The 17751-nt window shown below is 59.4% G+C and overlaps 1 protein-coding gene across 4 annotated transcripts in view; it reads right to left on the bottom strand.

Moving 5' to 3' along the window:
* DOT1L (DOT1 like histone lysine methyltransferase) overlaps positions 1-17751 on the bottom strand; it is a 53801-nt gene that overhangs the window by 9013 nt on the left and 27037 nt on the right. For 3 of the 4 annotated variants that reach the window (XM_081076517.1, XM_081076515.1, XM_081076514.1), the window contains exons 8-24: positions 16031-16086; positions 13547-13626; positions 11537-11605; positions 10802-10908; positions 10398-10439; positions 9307-9417; positions 8839-9073; positions 8483-8596; positions 7809-7900; positions 7337-7438; positions 6961-7098; positions 6225-6350; positions 3924-4408; positions 3607-3742; positions 2917-3063; positions 1636-1750; positions 82-662 (exon numbers count right to left, since the gene is read on the bottom strand). In XM_081076517.1, coding sequence (XP_080932643.1) covers positions 82-662; positions 1636-1750; positions 2917-3063; positions 3607-3742; positions 3924-4408; positions 6225-6350; positions 6961-7098; positions 7337-7438; positions 7809-7900; positions 8483-8596; positions 8839-9073; positions 9307-9417; positions 10398-10439; positions 10802-10908; positions 11537-11605; positions 13547-13626; positions 16031-16086 — 2736 coding nt within the window. The remainder of the gene's footprint in view (positions 1-81; positions 663-1635; positions 1751-2916; positions 3064-3606; positions 3743-3923; positions 4409-6224; positions 6351-6960; positions 7099-7336; positions 7439-7808; positions 7901-8482; positions 8597-8838; positions 9074-9306; positions 9418-10397; positions 10440-10801; positions 10909-11536; positions 11606-13546; positions 13627-16030; positions 16087-17751) is intronic. The other variant, XM_081076516.1, reaches the window with a different exon arrangement.

Here is a 17751-nt window from a genome sequence, read left to right on the forward strand (position 1 = left end):
GGGAAGGCCACCCAGATGCCAGGCTGTTGGTGCTGCGCAATTCCCCCCAGCCCTGCCACAGCCGCTCCTTCCTGGCCTTACCATGGAGTTGAGGTTGAGAGGGGATCCTGAAGACTGCGTGAAGAGGCTGGCGACGGATGGCAGGGCCCGGCGCTTGGGGGACACGCCCGAGCTCAGGCTGGGGGTCCCTGCCGACGCCCGCTTCCTCCTGCCCCGCTTGCGGCTGTCCTGCCCGTGACTCTGGCTGCTGTCCCCGCGAGTGCCCGCGGGCAGAGGGCTGTGCTTGTTGGAAGGCGACTGTTTGGTGCTGCTGGTGCCGGCCGAGATGGTGAAGATGGCTCTCCTCTTGGCCTCACTCTCTGGATCTGAGAAGGCAGCCTCAGAGGGAAGGTCCCCTTTGCTGGCATCAGGGAATGGGCCCTGGGCGGTGCCCAGCCGGGGGCTGGCACACAGCTGGTGGGCAGGTGAGGTCGGGCCAGAGTTCCGCGGCTGTGCCAGCAGTGGGGGATGCTGCGGGGTGGAGCTGCGGGAGCCCATGGTGGCGAAGAGGCTCCCCGAGCTAGAGGACTCGTCAAAGGCGGGGGGCTCGGCTCCAGGAGCGAGCGGAGCCGGGCTGCCTGCCAGGGCCCCACTGATGGCCACGGAGCCGGTGTAGGAGAAGCCTGTCGAGAAGAACACCGTTGCTCAGGGGAGCAAGTCCCAGGAGAGGACGCTCAGACTGGCTGAAGATGGCACAACCTGGGGTGGGACTGGTGAGGATGCTCAGGCCCCGAGAACCAGCCTCCATGTTGTCGTTGCCACCAGAGATGGCACAGAGGGACAAGGCAGGTGCCCTCGGGCAGGCATGACAGTGCCCAGGTGCGGGGCGCTCCTTCCCATGTTTGGGCGTGGCACCATCGGAAGCCCTGGAGCCCGTCCCCAACTCCCCACCCCAACCCCTCTCTAGGGGGCCTCCCCTAGAGGCTCAAAAACCTGGGTGATGTCCAACTGATAACTTGTCTCTTGCCCAGAACTCGGTTATGCTACCAGCGACAAAGCCGTGCCCCCGTGTTGGAGTAGTGGGGCACCATAAGACCAGGGACGGACCCAGTCTCAGTACTGGCTTGTGCAATCCACTCTTTATGCCTAGGAAAATAATTTCCAAATAGGCCATGTGCTCATGCAGGTGGGCAAACTGCAGCCCAGCCTGTTTAGCAACAGGCCCACCACCTGCCCATGGGCTGTCATATCAGAGCTGAGCAGCTGTGACAGAGACCCACTCGGCTACAGAGCCATAGTGTCCCAGGCCCCCTGTCAACACACAGATGTGCCAAGAATCGGCGCTCTCTGAAAACCAGAACCAGCCAGAAACGGAGCAGCCCAGGCGCCCACAGTGGTTTGACAAGGACACAGCCACCATGCCACCCAGTCCGCCACATAGGCTGAAATACAGGTAGACTGAGCACGTCCACATCTGGATGCCAGCCACAGGTTCAGGCTGTGCTGTGCTGCTGCCGCCAGCAGGGACGGCCGCCCTGCCTCAGCGCAGACCCAACGGCCAGGAGGAGTCTGGCTCTGAGCCCAGCCCAGCATCTCTGGGCGCCCCACTTGCACCTCCGGCCTGGCCCCTGGGGGAAGTTGGGGGATCAGTCTCACCTGCGGGGGCCAGGGCGAGGCCTTTGCTCCCAGAACTGTGGGCATTAGCACCCATCTGCTTCTCAAGCGTGGACGATGACTCTCGTGCCTGCGGCACAGGGCTGGGAGTGCTTCTCTGTGGACAGAGCACACTGTCAGCTGAGACGGCCAGCGGCTGAACACTGGGGAGGGGCCACAGGCCACAGAACATGCTGCGGGCATGAGGCAGGGAGAGGGCACGTGTGTGAGAAGCAGCATGCAGAGCGGGGAGTGACCTGCTCAGGGTGTGGGCATGGGGGACAGCCACCAGAAGGGTCTGACAAGGGGAGGGACAGATGTCTGACTTGGGTTCTACAGGATGGCTCTAGCTAATGGGCTTAGGCTGCGGATAAAAGGGGCAGGGAGCAGTGAGGGGCTGCAGTTACGACCTGACCCAGCAATTCCACTCCTACGTGGAACAAGATGAAAACACTGACCACACAAAACCTGTACACGCATGTCCACATTGGCCAAAAAGTAGGAACAAGAAATGCCCACTGACAGATGAAAAGATACACAAGATGTAGCCCATCTACCCACTGGAGTGTCACTCGGTAAAAGGAGGGAGGCGCTAATACTCGCTACAACGTGGATGGACCTTGAACACACGGTGCTCATGAGAGAAGCCGGACACACAGGGCCACACCGTGTGTGATTCCATTTACGTGAAATGTTCAGAACAGGCACATCCACAGACAGGATGTGGGTTCATGGTTGCGGGGGCTGGGGAGTAGATGGGGGTGACTGCTAACGGGAATGAGGTTTCCTTTTGGGTGATGGAAGGTTCTGGAACTAGAGAGGTGCTAAGTGCACAACCCTGTGAACGTACTAAACGCCACTATAATGCCCACTTTGGATGGTGAATTGTATGTGAATTACAGCTCAGTAAAGACAAAGAGAAGCTGCACTGTACGAGGTTCTGTGCTCATGAGTCCACACATGTGAGGCAGGAGAAGGCACGTGTAGCCTGAAGGAAAGGGTGGGCTTCCAGCTTCTACCGTATCAGGCAGTTCGATCCCTTCTCCACTGGCACACACCCATTTACAAAAAAATATCTGAGATGAAAACAGCAAGATATCATGGTAATTAAATCTGGATTTTAGATGCTGTTTTTCTTGGGTACCATGGTGTGTTCAAAATTCAATAGCACACAGTTTAACAGAAGGGGACAAAAAGCAGACACCAGCCCCCTCTGCCTGCATGGGTGCCCTGGGCGCAGTAGTACCCTGGAGCCTGGGCCTGGCCCTCGTGGCGCGCACTTACCACCTTCTCGGCACGGCTGGGCAGCACCACGCTGGCCAGGGGGATGCTGACGGGCAGCTTGCTGGGCTGCACGGTGCTGAGCGGGATGCTGACAGGCAGGCTGGTGATGGCCTCCCCACTGCTGGCGTAGGCGCGCTCCTTCAGACCCTGCAGACACAAGAGACTGCCTGCTTCTGCTGACCAGCAAATCCCAGGCCACGAGCACCCCCCAAAGGACACAGCGACCCTCCAGCCATCGTCCCCGCAACCCAGTTAACACCCAGGCCTCCACCCCAACCTGCTCCTCCTGACCTTCCAGGGTCTCGCCCATCAACCCAATAGCCACAATCACCAGGTCCTCAAGCTCTGACTTTCCAATGTTTCTTAAATTTGCAGCCACGCACACAGAGCCGCCCTCTTCTTTCTGTCCCCATAGGCAATACCTCCCTAACATGGCTATGCTATCAAGACACTCTCCTAGTGTCGTCCCCGCGCAGGGGTCAGGTGCCCGTGGACAAGGGCCTGACGGACTCCCAAGCCCTCCACCCCCACCCGGCGTTCTCCTGGCTCCACCAGTCCTCACCTGGACCCCCTCTCCTAATAGACCCACTCAGGACATCCACTGGGCTGTCCCCACAGCCCCGGCTCGGGTGCAGGTGAACACATCCCCAGGCCCCTACCCCATGGGCCCCTCCTGGCAGCTGTATGTACCTTCTCGCTGCCCTTCTCTCCTGTCATCTGTAAGGCCACGGGGGACAAGGGCCGTGGGTCCTGAGGGCTCAGCTTGATGCCATTGGTGAGGCCCGGGCTCTGGTACGGAAGGCCGTTTTCCTTGGTATGCTCGGCTCTGGAATGAGACACACCGCTTGGTCACTCTTGGAGCCCCTTCGGCTTGGACTTTGCATTCAGAGCTGGTGGCCTAGGCTCAGCAACCCCCCGAATTCCTCCCAAACTGATGAGCTCCCACTCCCAAGACCCCACGATGGCTTAAGGGTGCCAGGGGCAGACCCACCAGCCCACACACTCACCGTGGGTGCAGCTCGCTGGTGGCAGCCTTGCTGCTGGCCGCATGGTCCTGGCTCAGGTGGCGTCTGAGTACCAGCTTGGCGGGTGAGAGCCTGGTGTAGTCGGGCAGCGCCAGGCCCGATAGCCTCTCGAGACGGGGCCGGCTACTGTGGCCCGGGGTGCAGGGCACGACCTCCTGGTCCAGCGGTGAGGCCAGGTACTGGGGGGTGTTCTGCTTGGACGAGGGCCGGCTCAGCGCACTGCAGAGCTCATAGCTGGCTGCATGGCCATTCATGGAGAGCTCTGGGCTCATGCTACTGAAGTGGGGCAGTGAGAGCTTGGAGCAGTCCAGCTCCAGGTGCAGCCGGCCGGGCTCTGCGTCCAGCTCACGGCCCAAGCCGCCCTTCCCGCGAAGGTGACCAGGCACAGCGTCGTCAGGTGGCACAGAGGACTTGAGCTGCAGGAGTTCCTGCTGCCGCTGGCTCTTCTCCAGCTCCACAATGCTGATCTGCGAGACAGAGGGCATCAGGCCCAAGGCCCAGCCCCACCCAGCAGCCCACCGAAAGGGACAGTCCCGGGAAGGGGGAAAGCACACTCAGCCACAGTGGCTGCAGGGACATGGAGACCAGGACAGCCAGCCGCCCAAACTCGATCGGGGCACTCTGGGCAAGACAGCATGTGAGGGTCAAGGGCGGTTCTGCACACGCACATCTGCTGATGCTCCAGAAAGCAAGACAGAGGACACAGTGCTCCCAGGAGTGTAAGACATCGGGAAAAACCCTGGAGGAGTTTCCTTCCAGGGGTCAGAACACGGGGCATTTGTTTTTTTATTTATTATTATTTTTGGATCCCATGTGAATCATTTATTATCACACCAGATTGTGACATTACTGCGCCAGCCCCTTACCCAACAAATACATGCATTACTGAGCAAAACTCCAGACTGCTCTTTAGGCACAGCAAAACTAAACACTTCATGCTCTCGGTAAGGATTCTCAGGAGCAGGGGAGAGGGCTGGGGGATGGGTTCTGCTGCAAGTGGAAATGAGCAGAACCCGAAGCTGATTTGTCTGCTTCAACAAGACTTCAGCTGGGCCCCGTGAAGTTAGGAGCCAAGAGGAGAGGGTGAGATGGGCCTGGAGGCCAGAGAGGAAGGAGGTGGCAACCGCAGGCTAAAGGAGGGTCTGTGCTACCGGGGAGAGGTGAGCCTGAGTCCATCACCCCCCTGAGAGCCCAGGTGGAGGGAAGGGACCGCTCAGCCCCGTCCCCAGAATGGGTTCAGCCTCTAGGAGTCTGGGACGACTGAGAGGGAAAGATGGGGGTAGGAGCGGGCTCCCGGTCGCCTGCAGAACGGGACGCTGCTGTGCACGCCGCCATTCCAGCACCATTGTCGAGGAAAGCAGGGACTCAACAAGGAACACACAGGTTACCTGTCTCAGCTGCCTGCCCAACCACATTTCTGTTCTGTCAGCTCACTCGCTCTGATTTCCCCCCCCTAAGAACATGTACCATTTCTTGATTTCATTGAAGGGTTGGAACTCAACTATGCCCCTGTGGAGACTGCTCTTGCGGGCACGTGCATAGCAGGAACAAGGCCTGGCTTTGGTGACAGTCAGCCACCTCTTTCCATGACGTACACTGCTGCTCGGCACAAGACATGTACTGTGGGACCTGAAACTGCTCACAGGTCTACTCTGAGGACAAGGTCTTGAGGGAAATACCCTTCAGCGGAGTCATCGGTGTAGAGAAATTCATTGCAGTGTCATTTTATAAGGATAACCCACTTGAAAGAGCCCCAGCGGCCTGCTGAGCAGAAGTGCTCTGTCTGCCGCAGAGCCAGGCTGGGGCGGTGCCATGAGGGCCCGAGCCAGTACACACGGAACAGTCGTGACGGCCGATGCCTGCGCTGCACGTCTTCCTTTGTTCTGTCGCTTAGAAGTTCCAGACTTGGGGACTCAGCCACAGCCTCTGTGCTGTGCTTTCCCTACCCCACACTTTTTTTCTAGCTGCTCTTGAGAAACGGGTCACCCCATCAAAAAAGCACAAGCGGTTCCGTGAAGGTGTCAGAAACACTTCCTCAGTAGGTGCTTTGGCAACTTTTTAAGTCTGGGATCAACCGAGATGCCCTGGGGGCGAGTGGGGGGCCCCACCTGCCCTGCTCCTTGCTCCCCTCCAGGGCTGACAGGGGGGCGTCAGTTACTGTGACACCGGGAGCCAATGCCTTGTCCTTGGGAGGAGGTCAGCTTCCGTGCTGACAGCTCTGAGCACGTTCCCGACACCATGGCTGAAGCCCAGAGAGGCCGCTGCATCCGTCCCGGGCCCTACCTGCAGTTCCAGGCAGCGTCTCTGCTTCTCGGAGATCTGGCTCCTCAGGGCCTGCTTCTCCTTCAGCAGGCTCTCCAGGGACAGCGTAGACCAGTCCAGCTTCAGCTCCTCACACCGAGCCTTTAGCTGTGGGGAAGGAGTCGTTTACGGCCATGAGCCTCGGCCAGGCGGGCCCAGACTTGCAATGTGGGTGCTATGGGGACGATGGGCTGCCCAGCAGGGGGTCTGCTTCCCACCCCGACACTGGGTCCCTGAGGAGAGACAGGGAGGGCATCTGGGCAGGTGTTTCCAGGGGCTGGTCCCTCTCTCCCTCTTGCTCTGGAAGGCCAGGCTGCACAGAAGGGCCAAGGAGAAGACCAGGGTCAACGTAGGAAATGCCTGAGGAGCACGGTGAGGGGTCCCACGGAATGGGGCAGGGTAGCCCCCTAGAAGGGAGGCCCCTGCACATCCAGCGATGGGTCTCCATCGCTGAGTGAGGTCACAGGGGTCTGTACCCCGGCCCTGGCGGCTCATTAAGGAGTCCAGCACTGGGAAACTGAGGACCAGGAGAGTCTGAGCCCCGTCCAGGGCTCGTCTAGTGCAATCATCAGAGCCTCCGGGATGCCCGACAGGAATCTAAGGAGCCGCCTGTAGGCCCTGGGCCCCGCTCACACTCAAGAGCCCAGAGAGCCACGCAAAGCAGCGGCACTCGGAGAGCGCAGGAGGCCAGTGGGCCGGGCCGGGCCCACGCACGCACCAGCTGGAGGCTCTGGGTGCGCAGCTCCCGGGTGTCCTTGTCCAGCTGCTCCGTCTGCTCCCGCAGCTGCTGGTTGTGAGCCGAGATCTCCTTCTGTGCCTGGATCAGGTCGCTGTAGGTCAGGGCCTTCACTCCCAACTGCGGACACATGACAGAGGCTGCAGCCCTCCAGAGAAAGGAGCAAGGGGGTGACCCCAGGGCACAAGTCTGTGCCGGCCCCATGTAGGGAGTAGCACTCCGACCAGAATCCGGTTCTAAGCCACTGGAAAAAGCACCACAAAGGAAGTGGTCCTTCTGGATCTCAGCCGTCCTGGCTGTGCCCCCAGCTGCCTCCCCCCATCCTGCGCTTGGGTCACCCAGCCTTGGGCAGCTCTACCTCGTCCAGTTTCTGCTGGAAAAGCCTCTTGATCTCCTCTTTCTGGGCCTGGCAGTGGCCAAACAGCTGCTGTGCAGCGCCCAGCAAGCGGGCGTTCTTCTCCTGCGGAGACGAGGTTGGTGAGTGTGCGGTCGCACTCCACCCTGTCCCCTCTCTCCAACAGGCTCACTGATGAACGCTACCACCTCCCTATGTGCAGCCGTGGCACCCAGACGGGAGGACCAGCTGGTCCCCAGGATGCCATCAGAAGGCGGCACCTGTCCAGGGGCTGAGCAAGCCCACACTCCGAGTGCCACCACAGACGGCCTCCACTGTGGGCGGGCCCTCTGAGCGGGGACCAGGGCACATGACAGGGAGCGCAGCCTGTTTCTGGTGGGCTGGGGCCATCGGTGGCTGGCAGGTGAAGGGTGAAGGGCTTGGCTATCTCGCCCCTCTGCATAGCGCTGGGGACACAGCCACCAGCGGGTCTCACCTTCTCCTGATCCAGTAGCTGCTGCAGGCTGGCCTTGTACTGAGGGGTCTTCGTGTATGCCAGGAACTGCAGGTACTGAATCTTGAAGGATTCTAGAAGAGCCGGGGACAAGGTGTCAGAGCAGAAGCCTTGAGGTCTCGAGGCTGAAAGGCTGGGGGCGGGCTTCAATTTCTCTGGGAGCTCCCCTGGCCGTTGTCAGATGCTGTGGAGAACTGCCAGGGACGGTGCCGGCACCCTCGGTCCCCTCACTGCCTTGGCGTCCCCCCCCCCAGAGCCCCTCAGCAGGGGGACCATCCTGTGAGCCCCTTGCAGCTCCTGCTATCACCAACTGCGTTTTCTTTCTCCCCAAGACTGTGGGTTTCCATGACCAGATGTGCCAAATTTCCTAGTAAACACAGGCTGTAGATGTGGAACTGGGGAAACTGGTAGCTCCGATGATTCAAAAGGGTTTCCTTCACCCAGTTTTTAAAGAGATGAGAGGTCTCAAAGTCGAAGCCCACAAGGTGAGGGAGGGCTCATCCCCGACGGGCCCAGCCCCCTCCCTAGGGCCACGGGAGCCCTGCCTCACTCATCTAATGCAGGCGCACTCCCAACATGATCACAGATGTCCCCAGACACTGACCAGTGTCCCCTGGCGGCAGAGTCCCAGCCCTGCGCCTTACATCCCGGCTCACCTAGCAGCTTCTGCAGTGCAGGCGGGGTGGGTGCCAGCAGCAGCTGGTCAGGCGGCTGCCGCTGCACGCTGGGAGGTAGCTGATAAAACGGGCTGTGAGGTGACTTGTATGCATCTGGGGAGACAACAGCACCCACGTGTCAACAACTGCCCAGTACTCCCTCCCGGGGAATTACAGACTGTTCTATGGAGCTTCTCTGCCTTTTTCAAAGACAAGACTCAACACTCCTGCGGTCCAACGGCACGGCCAGGTACCACGTCTTGGTAGTTCTATGAAATCCCTGTGAGCACGTGGTTTCTGCCAGGCATGCTGGGAAAGCTCCCCCCACCTTCTCTCAGGGGCTGTGGCTGGCTCACCCTGCGGCGAGGCAGCAGCCGTCTGGGACGCAGTCTGGGCACGCAGCAGGTCCAGTGCAGTCGGGCTCTTTTTGGGCTTACGCTCAGGGTTTGCAGTGCTCATCTTCTTGGGGCGCCCGCGCTTCCGGCCGGCTAGCTTCCGCCCCTTCTTGTTCAGCTTCTTTTTCCGGGCTTTGGAGGGGGATGGCTTCTTGATGGCAGTCGTCCCTACTTTCTCTTCCTCAGCACCAGAATCCTAGTGGATGGAATGTCGAGGGATCAAAATCATTATTCATGAGCCCGAGATACAGGACCCAGAGTGACTGGACAAGGCACCCTGCACCCCAGGAAGCCCCTCTGTCTTGAGACCGGTGACCAGTGCTGACCAATGTGTGGGCCATCCAGCACTGCTGCCCTCCAGGGCGAGGGCAGGGCAACTGGGCACTGTGCCCGTTGGCAGCCATGCGGGCTCAGGGTGCGGGCACTCACCACAGGGGTGTCTGCGGGTGCTGCTGCCTTGTTCTCAGGCACCTTCGTGGGGGTGGTCGTGTTACTCTTGTTTTCTCGCTGCTGCCGGCGCCGAGCTGCCTCTTGTTCCTCCTGGAAAGCAAGTGTTGGACGTGTCCTCAAAGTGCTGGCATTGGCAGCGTCCCCCTCAACCCTGAGGTGGGCTAGCAGGCCCCACTCCACTCATGTCAACTTCTCTGCCCATTGTACAGGTGAGTAAACTGAGGCAGAGAAGCCCGTGTGCCACCCCTGGCCCTTAGCTGGCCACAAGCCACACGCATGTCTACCATGAGCGAGCAGACACCCCCAAATCTGTCAGTTAGAAACCCGGTGGCCTTCTAAACTGTGACATGTTAAAGGAAACAAAATCAAAGACAAAAGGCTCTGGGTGCAGCGCTGAAGAAGCTGCTCGCCAGTCCTCTCCTGAAGGGACGGGGGAGCACACTGGGGCACATCTGTGCACAGAGCGTGTGCTGTCCCAGGGAGGCTGCTGGACAGGCCCTGGGGGTGCCCCCAGCTTAGCTCGTGGATGGTGCCCCCAGCTTAGCTCGTCCTCTGTGCTTGGGGTGTGGTGGGGGCCTCTTCCTGCTCGGATGCTTGCCTGTGTCTCCAAAAAGACAGGCATTTGGGCAGATGCCCTGTGAGGCCTAAGGTGGAAGGGGGGGGTGGAGGAGGGTGGGTGTAGTGCCAGGACTAGGCATTGTAGGACGCTGAGACCAGCAGCAAAACCACCATGTCAGGGCCTAAACCAGCTCGCCTTGAACGGGGGGCTGCCCACACCCAGAGAGGACCGCGGGTGCTCCAGCTGCCTCGGGCCTCAGTTCCGGACGCAATGGGTCAGTGTACCGTGAGCGGCTCCCTCATCCTACACTTTGCAGAACTCACCAAGTTACCCAAACATTGTTCAAAGGTTGCAACTCATTCAACCTAGTTCCCAAAACACTGCTCCCAGGAAGTATTGCTCAGTGAGCGCCGTAATCCCCATCCCTCAAAGCGGTGCTCGCCATCCACAGCTGGGAGCTCCTCAAGCAATACCCCACGATGTTCAGTGAAGGAATAAAGCACACACTTACCCTGAGTTTTGGATTTTTCAGACTAGAAAAATAGTTTTCAAGCTAAAAATGGAAAAGAAAGGAAAACATCTTATTGGAAGTTAGTGCCAACCCGTCTGCACATGCCAACATCAGATGTCCTTGGGGAGTGGCAGCAAGCCTGGCAGGGACATGTCTCTGCCCAGAGACCCACCCCAACTGCAGGCCCCGGCTCTTGGGGGTTGTGCAGGCCCATAGGGCCGTGTCATATGGGGCGAGTCTGGGTGAGGACCAGGCCCAGCTGGCCCACGGACTCCCTGGATACCAGAGACCTCTGACACTGAGGCAATTGTCATCACATGTCACTCGGGAGAACATCCAGCCTACACAAGGACTGGAGCCCACCCGTGCTGTGGGAAGCCTGGGCCTCGCCCGCAGACACTCACTATGGTGCGGTCGATGGTGTGCAGGTAGTAGGACACTGGCTTCCCCGTCCATGACACCGAGCCCTTCAGCGGTGACAGCTCCACCACGCGCATGATGGTGCCGATGTCTGCAAGGACGGATAGGTCAAGCTTCAGGCACCATCACGTGCAGCCAGCCCACCCGCCAGACAGCGAGGCGCCTGATCAGCACGCTGGCGGGTCAGGGAAGTGCATGACGAGCACAACGGTCCCATTAACCCAGGTGCGTGTCCAAGGAGAACCGCGGAGAGCTGACGGGGAGGGATGGGAAAGCACTTGGGAGCACCTGGGAAGAAAAAGCTACCCGCACACCTAGTACCCAACAGGTCTGTGCTGGAGGGTGAGCGCCCACAGCGACAGGGCTCTTCCCCAGGGGCCAGAGCTGCAGACCTGCCTGCTGCAGACACCAGCCACTTGCCTCGAAGGCCGAGCAGATGTGGCTGCAAAGCAGCTTGTAAACCACTCCCTGTAACTCCACAGCCTCCTGTCAAGCCTGTGGCTCCCAACCCAGGCGGTTCTGCCACCAAGGGACACGGGGCGATGTCCGGGGACATCTGTGGTTGTCATACAGGGGTGCTCCTGGCATCGAGTGGGTGGGCCTAGAGAGGCTGCTCAGCCCCCCAGAGAGTGACCCGCCTGTGTCAGCAGTGCTGGGCTACACTCTCACGTCAGTGCTAATGACGTCTGTTCAGAGTTAACAATGCAGGACTTTCTTACCACTCAAGTTTCTACTGTTTATTCTGAAGTTCAGAGGTGCGAAGGGCTTCGAAGACACGATTCTGCCACCTGAAACACAAAAACTGATCATTGCCATTCGGGGAGAACCACCGCACACACGAAAGGAAAGTGGAGTTAGAGCAGGGGCGGAGAGGCTACAGGTACACTGAGCGGACTGCACGAGGACCGCGGGTCCTGTCCGTTTCCTCCAGGTAAAAACAAAGCTAAGGCACGCTTAAGCCTGTCCTACTAATCGCTTTCCTATAGAAATGCGCCCAAGGCCCCTGAAAGCCCATGGGCACTGACCCCGCCTATGCCCAACCCCGGATCTGACACTTGCAGACGGAAGCAGAGCCTGGCTGTCAGGTCAGGACCTGCCGCTCCCGAGTCACTGCACTACCCCCACGTCCAGGTGCTAGTTCTAGGGAGGAAAAGGACCCTGGCCTCTGCCACGGTGAGAGTGCGTGCATGGTGCTGCTCACGCTCTGAGCACCACACCGCTCCTCCTGCACTGAAAACATCGAGTACACACATTAATGCTAAACTCTGCAGTGTGGGAACAGAAGCCAAACATAAAAGTCAAACAAAATAATAATATTACATTTCAATAGGAAGCTAGGATAAATCCATTTGAGGCAGGCACTCACACACGCACGCACGCACGCACGCACGCACACGCCCCATGACAGCCCAGCACACAGCCTGCTTCTGCGCGCCATCCCCACCAGGAGGGATGGGTCCCAGGGCTGGCAAGAGCACGGTCAGGCAGTGACCTTGTGCCAGGGATGAGTGGGCGCTGGCACCACGGCGGCACTAAAAGTGTGGGGCACGATGGGATACAAGCAGGGGTTAGGGTTAGCCTATCACCCTGCAACACCTATACAACAACGATGAATTAGGGGACTACTGAGGGCACGCCACTGCAGGAAAACTGGTGGCTGGTGATGGGAAAGCTTGGCAGGGAGTACCAACTCTGAGCCGGCCCACGTGTGACAACCAGGCACCCAGGCCCTTGGGAAACAGAGCTGTGTAGGGCAAGGTCGAGGTCACCATGAAGGGTGAGTCCAGAATGGGTGACATCCCACAGCACAGCGAGCCGGGATGCCCCATGGGTACTGTCAAAAAAGATTGAAGGGGCCATTCTGGAATAAAATTCCATAGTGGCCCGAAGGCCATGGGTGACTGTTGGCTGGAGAGTCAGGATAAACAGCCAAAAGGGTGCCTCAGGACGCCCTGGAAATCCACTGCATGGTGCAGGGAACAGCCACTCACTCTTACAAATAATTAGGAACCACCATGCACACATGTACACGCATATGCTCAGCTGTACAGACATGGGCACACGCACACTCGAGTGCATGCACACACACAGAGCCAGTGGTGCTGAAGGCAGAAAAAAGCTAGCTGGGTCTGTGACCTTCCCCACCCCCACACAGGTTTGGACTGGGCTGCTGCCCGCACTGGACCTGCGACCGAGGAAACGGAAGCAGAGGGAAGCAGCAGAGCGCTCTGGCCAGATGGGCGTGGTTCCAAACAAAAGAGGCCCAGAAAATGTGGGAGAGCCGGGCCTAAATGCCAGATTAGGGTTGCCAGATAAACAGGGATGCCGGTCAAGTCTGAATTTCAGATACACGTGATCATCCTTTAGCACGAGCGGGGGCACTCTTGTACCAAGAAGCTCTTCGTTGTCTGTGGGAAATTCACATTTCACCGGACAGCCTCTATCTTCCTTATTAACCTGGACACCCACGCCAAATCCCTCGGGCTGGCCGAGCAGTAAGGGTCTACTCCCCACACTGAGCTGGGAGGCACCCAGCTCGGCTACCCAGGTGACAATGACAACCACAGCCCAGGATCCCTGCCGCCCGAGGTCTTTCGACTGGACCTGCCGTGGATGGGTGTGGAAACGTGGAAGAATCCCATCAGCTGGGATCAGTGGCACACCTAGGCAGAGCGAGTGGGCGGCGAGCGGGGCGGCCCCAGCAGGGCGGTTGCGGGGCAGTACGTTACCTTCCTTCATGTTGGCAAAGCGCTCCTTCAGCTGGTGATCCACCTCAGGACCAAAGGCAAAGTTATTCACAAATATAACACTGCAAAGCAATATTCCAGTTCAGTCAACGGAGGCTCCATCTCCACACGTGCGCACAGCCCCCCGTGCATACAGCACCCGCCGCCCCCACTGCCAGGCCCGTTGGAGGCCCAGTCCCTAGGACTGCCCCGATTTGTTGCGAACATACAACAACTTGAAATTTCCAGTGACCGCCAGACTGCTGGCTTCTCTAGAAAAGCCAAGATGGATGTGTGCAGGCCAAGGCAGCTCCCACCTGCCCCTCGGACATTTCTGGGCTAGAATGAGGGCAGCACAACTGTCACATGGGACAGCGGAGTGAGGCTAACCAAATACCCAGGCAGGAAAGCAGCTGACCAAGTCAAGCTGTGTCTGCACGCGCTGCCACTGCCCCCCCGCCCCCCAGCCCGAGGGCCCATGTGACCAGAAGCAAAGCTCCTCCGAGGGACAGACTGGCTCAGATGACCGAGGGAACCAGCTAGGGCAGTGGGTGAGGCTGCTGCGCCCACCCACTCCCTCACCACTGCATCCGCCCAGCCCACTTGGAGGACCCTGAACGGCCAAACTCCGGAAGCAACATGCAGCTGGTTCAGGTGACATGGACAGTCCCACACTGAGTCACACGGCTCTCCTTTCCTCTCCCCTCTGTAAGTGCCTCCAGATTAAAACCGGGCCACGGATGGCAAAAGTGAGGACAGGGGTCACTTTCTCTTTTGAATGTGACAGCAAACAGAGTGAGCTGCCACCCTCACACTGCTTAAGTCTTGATGGCTTTAAAATCAAGATGGCTGAACTGTTCACAACCGGCAGGGCGCTGACGCGTGCGAGGGCACCTGACAGCAAGCGCCGAGCGGCGGGAAGAGTGCGGGCATGTGAAGACCAGAGCCTCTCAGTGCGCCATCCCTGAGGGGAGCAGACAGCTGAAGCTGAAGCAGGACAGCGGCCACCAGGAGCCGACGCACAGTGCCAGACAAGGGACCGAGCTTGGGGAGGCTGCCAGAGTCTCAAGGTGACCCAGGCAGCGCACAGGTGGAGCCAGAAAGGCCTCCAGGGACGGCTGACTGGAGGGGAGGCTCCAGAGACTCCTGCCCTCTCACACTCAGACACAGGAAACCAGGAAGCTGAGGGGTAAGGAGCTGGAGGAGGGGACAACCCTGACAGGAAGCAGAGCACCTGGGGGGATGGGGGGGGCAGCCTCGGGGCCTCACCACGTCCTCCCATCACCCAGGTCTAGCCAAGGAAGAAGAGCCTGAACCCCAGTGCTGAAGGGGCCCCACAGGGCTGTCCCAGGTCAGGTACACAACAGGCAGATGAGGCCAGACTGCAGTGCAACCTCAGGGCTTTCACATCCCAGAGACGCCTGGAAGACGAGACTCTGCGGCCTGGATATTGCTGGTCTGTGCTCGCTCGGTGAGCATGGGGTCCTCCCCAGGGGGGAGGAGCCTGCCTCAGTCTCCCACAGCGGCAGCAGAGCCCCAGACCCTGTTTGATGCTAACCATGGGGTTAGCAGGGCTCTCTTGAGAAGGGAGGACCTGGCCAGTGGAGACAGTGGGCTCACAGGAGAGCAAGAAAGGGGGACACTTGTGTGAAAGAGCAATGCCTAGCTCCTATTTGCCCGGAGAATCGCACGGTGGGGGACACGGAGCGACATGCAGTTAATGCACCCAGAAGGACGGGGGAGACAAGACAGCAGGTCAGGTTGCAACCTGAGCCACTCCGGCAAGGTTGGCCAGCTGCCCCCAGGAACACTCCTGTGTGCAACGCGGCCTCTCTGGCTGATACACACAAGACCCTCACACTCGGACCTTGCCTGTGCCGGCCCAGCGAGGCCCATCCAAGCTGCGGCAGAGCGCAGCGATCCGGCCCAAGGCCAGCGGAAGGACTAAGAGAAGATGACAAGACAGAGGACAGGGGAGGGCTGCAGACACAGCTTCAGGAACTAGTGGACATTGAGGTCCCATGTGACGCCCTCGGGGTGGCGCGCCTGTAGGAGCCAGGAGGGCTCTGGGACGGCTTCTTGTCCAAGGAAATGTAGGACCCGTGGGGGTTTCCGGCCAGAACAGGCTGCTGATGGTCACCACGGGGAATGCAGAAATAGCCTACCCCCAACCAAGCCACAGAGGAGGCACCGGGCACTGTGTCCGTGTGCAGACACAGTGCGACCAGACCACAGGGCCCCCTGGGCCGCGAAAAGCAGGAAAGCGCCCTTCCTGACAGGCCACGAAGACTGGCCACACTGACCCTTGGTCCGGTCACTGAAAACCTGCCCTGCTGAGTCCTGAGAGTGACCCTTGGTGAGAGGCAACGCGGGGAGGCCAAGCTGAGAGAGGGAAGGGAAGCCCTGGCTGCCTCCGCCGCCATCCAGCTGTGCCATGAGAAAGGCTGCCTGCCCCACCAGGCCCCAGCGCTGACCCGGGCCCCGTACCTTGTGTTGGCGATCCGTTCTCTCCACTCTTCCGAGAGGAAATCGCCTCTTTCCAGCTGAAAGGAAGAAAACAGGGACAAGCACTTGTCACGGGTCTTGCTCGGCCCTGTGCCCCCCAACCCGGCGAGGAACAGATGAAATGAGCACAGAGTCGCTAAAGTGAGCAGGACTTGAGGTGAAACTGAGGCACGGCTGCCGGCGACTCCATGGGGTGGAGCAGACAGTCAGAGATAAGCTAAGACCACCCGCCGTGCAGGTCACACACCACCGGCATGGGCACGGGTCCTAGCAGCACCCTCGCTCATGGACTACGGCTCTGAGCAGCTTTGCCTGAGAACAGGGCCATCTGCACCTTCAGTGCCTGCTCTCCCCGCTATTATTATTGGCAGATTGATGTCCTTCTGCCTCAAGGCCAGAGTCTGATCCAGAGCACACAGTTTTTACTAACCTAAGTGTCCAGAGCTGTAACATTCAGCAAACCAAGAAATCTGGTTTTGTAATCCTTCCAAAAGGCCATCAGCACCACTCCTCAGTGTCTGCCCAAGAGAACTGCAAACACCTGTCCACACAGAGACCTGTACACGTACATCCACAGCAGCAGGATTCTCAACGCCTGCAGGGAGGAACAGCCCAAGTGTCCATCCGCAGATGATGGGCAAACGCAAGAGGTGGTCCTACTACTCGGCCGTGAAGAGGAGGGAGGCGCTGATGGACCAACGTGGATGGACCCTGAACACACGGTGCCCATGAGAGAAGCCAGACACACAAGGCCACACGGTGTGTGATGCCACTTATGGGAAATGTCCAAACAGGCACGTCCACAGACAGGACGTGGGTTAGTGGTTGTCGAGGCTGGGGAGGGCGGTGGGGGTGACTGTTCACGGAGCCTCATCCACACCACCACAGGAGCCCGAAGGGCACTGCACCTCTCTCAGGATGGGAGAAGGAAGACCCCAAGCAGAGAAGGTCTCCGTAGGTGCTGCCACTGCAACGCAGTAAGGCCCTGTGCCCGAGGGGACAGATAAGCAGCTGCAAAGCCTATGTCCTCCAGTGTTCACAGGGAAACCACCGAGGGAATCCTGTGATGTGATGTGACGTGACATGACGTGACAACGCAGGACATGGGGAGCTGGGGAGGCGCCCACTCTAAACTGCTCACATCCTGTTCGTCCCGTCTCTCCCCCATCTGAGGAAGCTTCTGAATCTGCCTTCACGCCCCATGGACATGCAGGCCAGGCCTGGGGAAAGTGACTTGAGTCCAAAGTGCTCAGCGGCACTGTGCAAGACAAAGCTTAACATCCAGCCTCAGAGAGGCTGGCTTGTAGGGCTGGCCCTCGTGGTGTCTGGAACTGGACGCTGGGGGTTCCCACCACCCTCACTGACAGGGGGGCTCCCTGGCCCTGAACAGTCTGTACAAACACGTGGTTCCCGCTGACCACTCACCCTCCTCCTGGAGTCTGGGATCTCGCACATGCCAGGCCCCTGGTGAGAACCGTGGGCGCTGCCTGGGTCCCTGGAAGCCCCCTGTGGACCGCACCTCACACGCACTGTCACGTCTCGTTTTGGGGGAATTAAGTGCATCCTGGTGACCAGGAGAGGACTTGAAGTTTGCGCCTGGTCTCTGGGCCCCGCCCTACCTGCCTTCTCCCTCAGCTCATCTTGCTCTTTCCTGATTCTGTACAAACCCCAGCCATGAGAAGGACCACTGCTGAGTCCTGGGT

The sequence above is a fragment of the Rhinolophus hipposideros genome, assembly GCF_964194185.1.
Source record: "Rhinolophus hipposideros genome assembly, chromosome: 16".
NCBI classification, from domain to species: Eukaryota; Metazoa; Chordata; class Mammalia; order Chiroptera; family Rhinolophidae; genus Rhinolophus; species Rhinolophus hipposideros.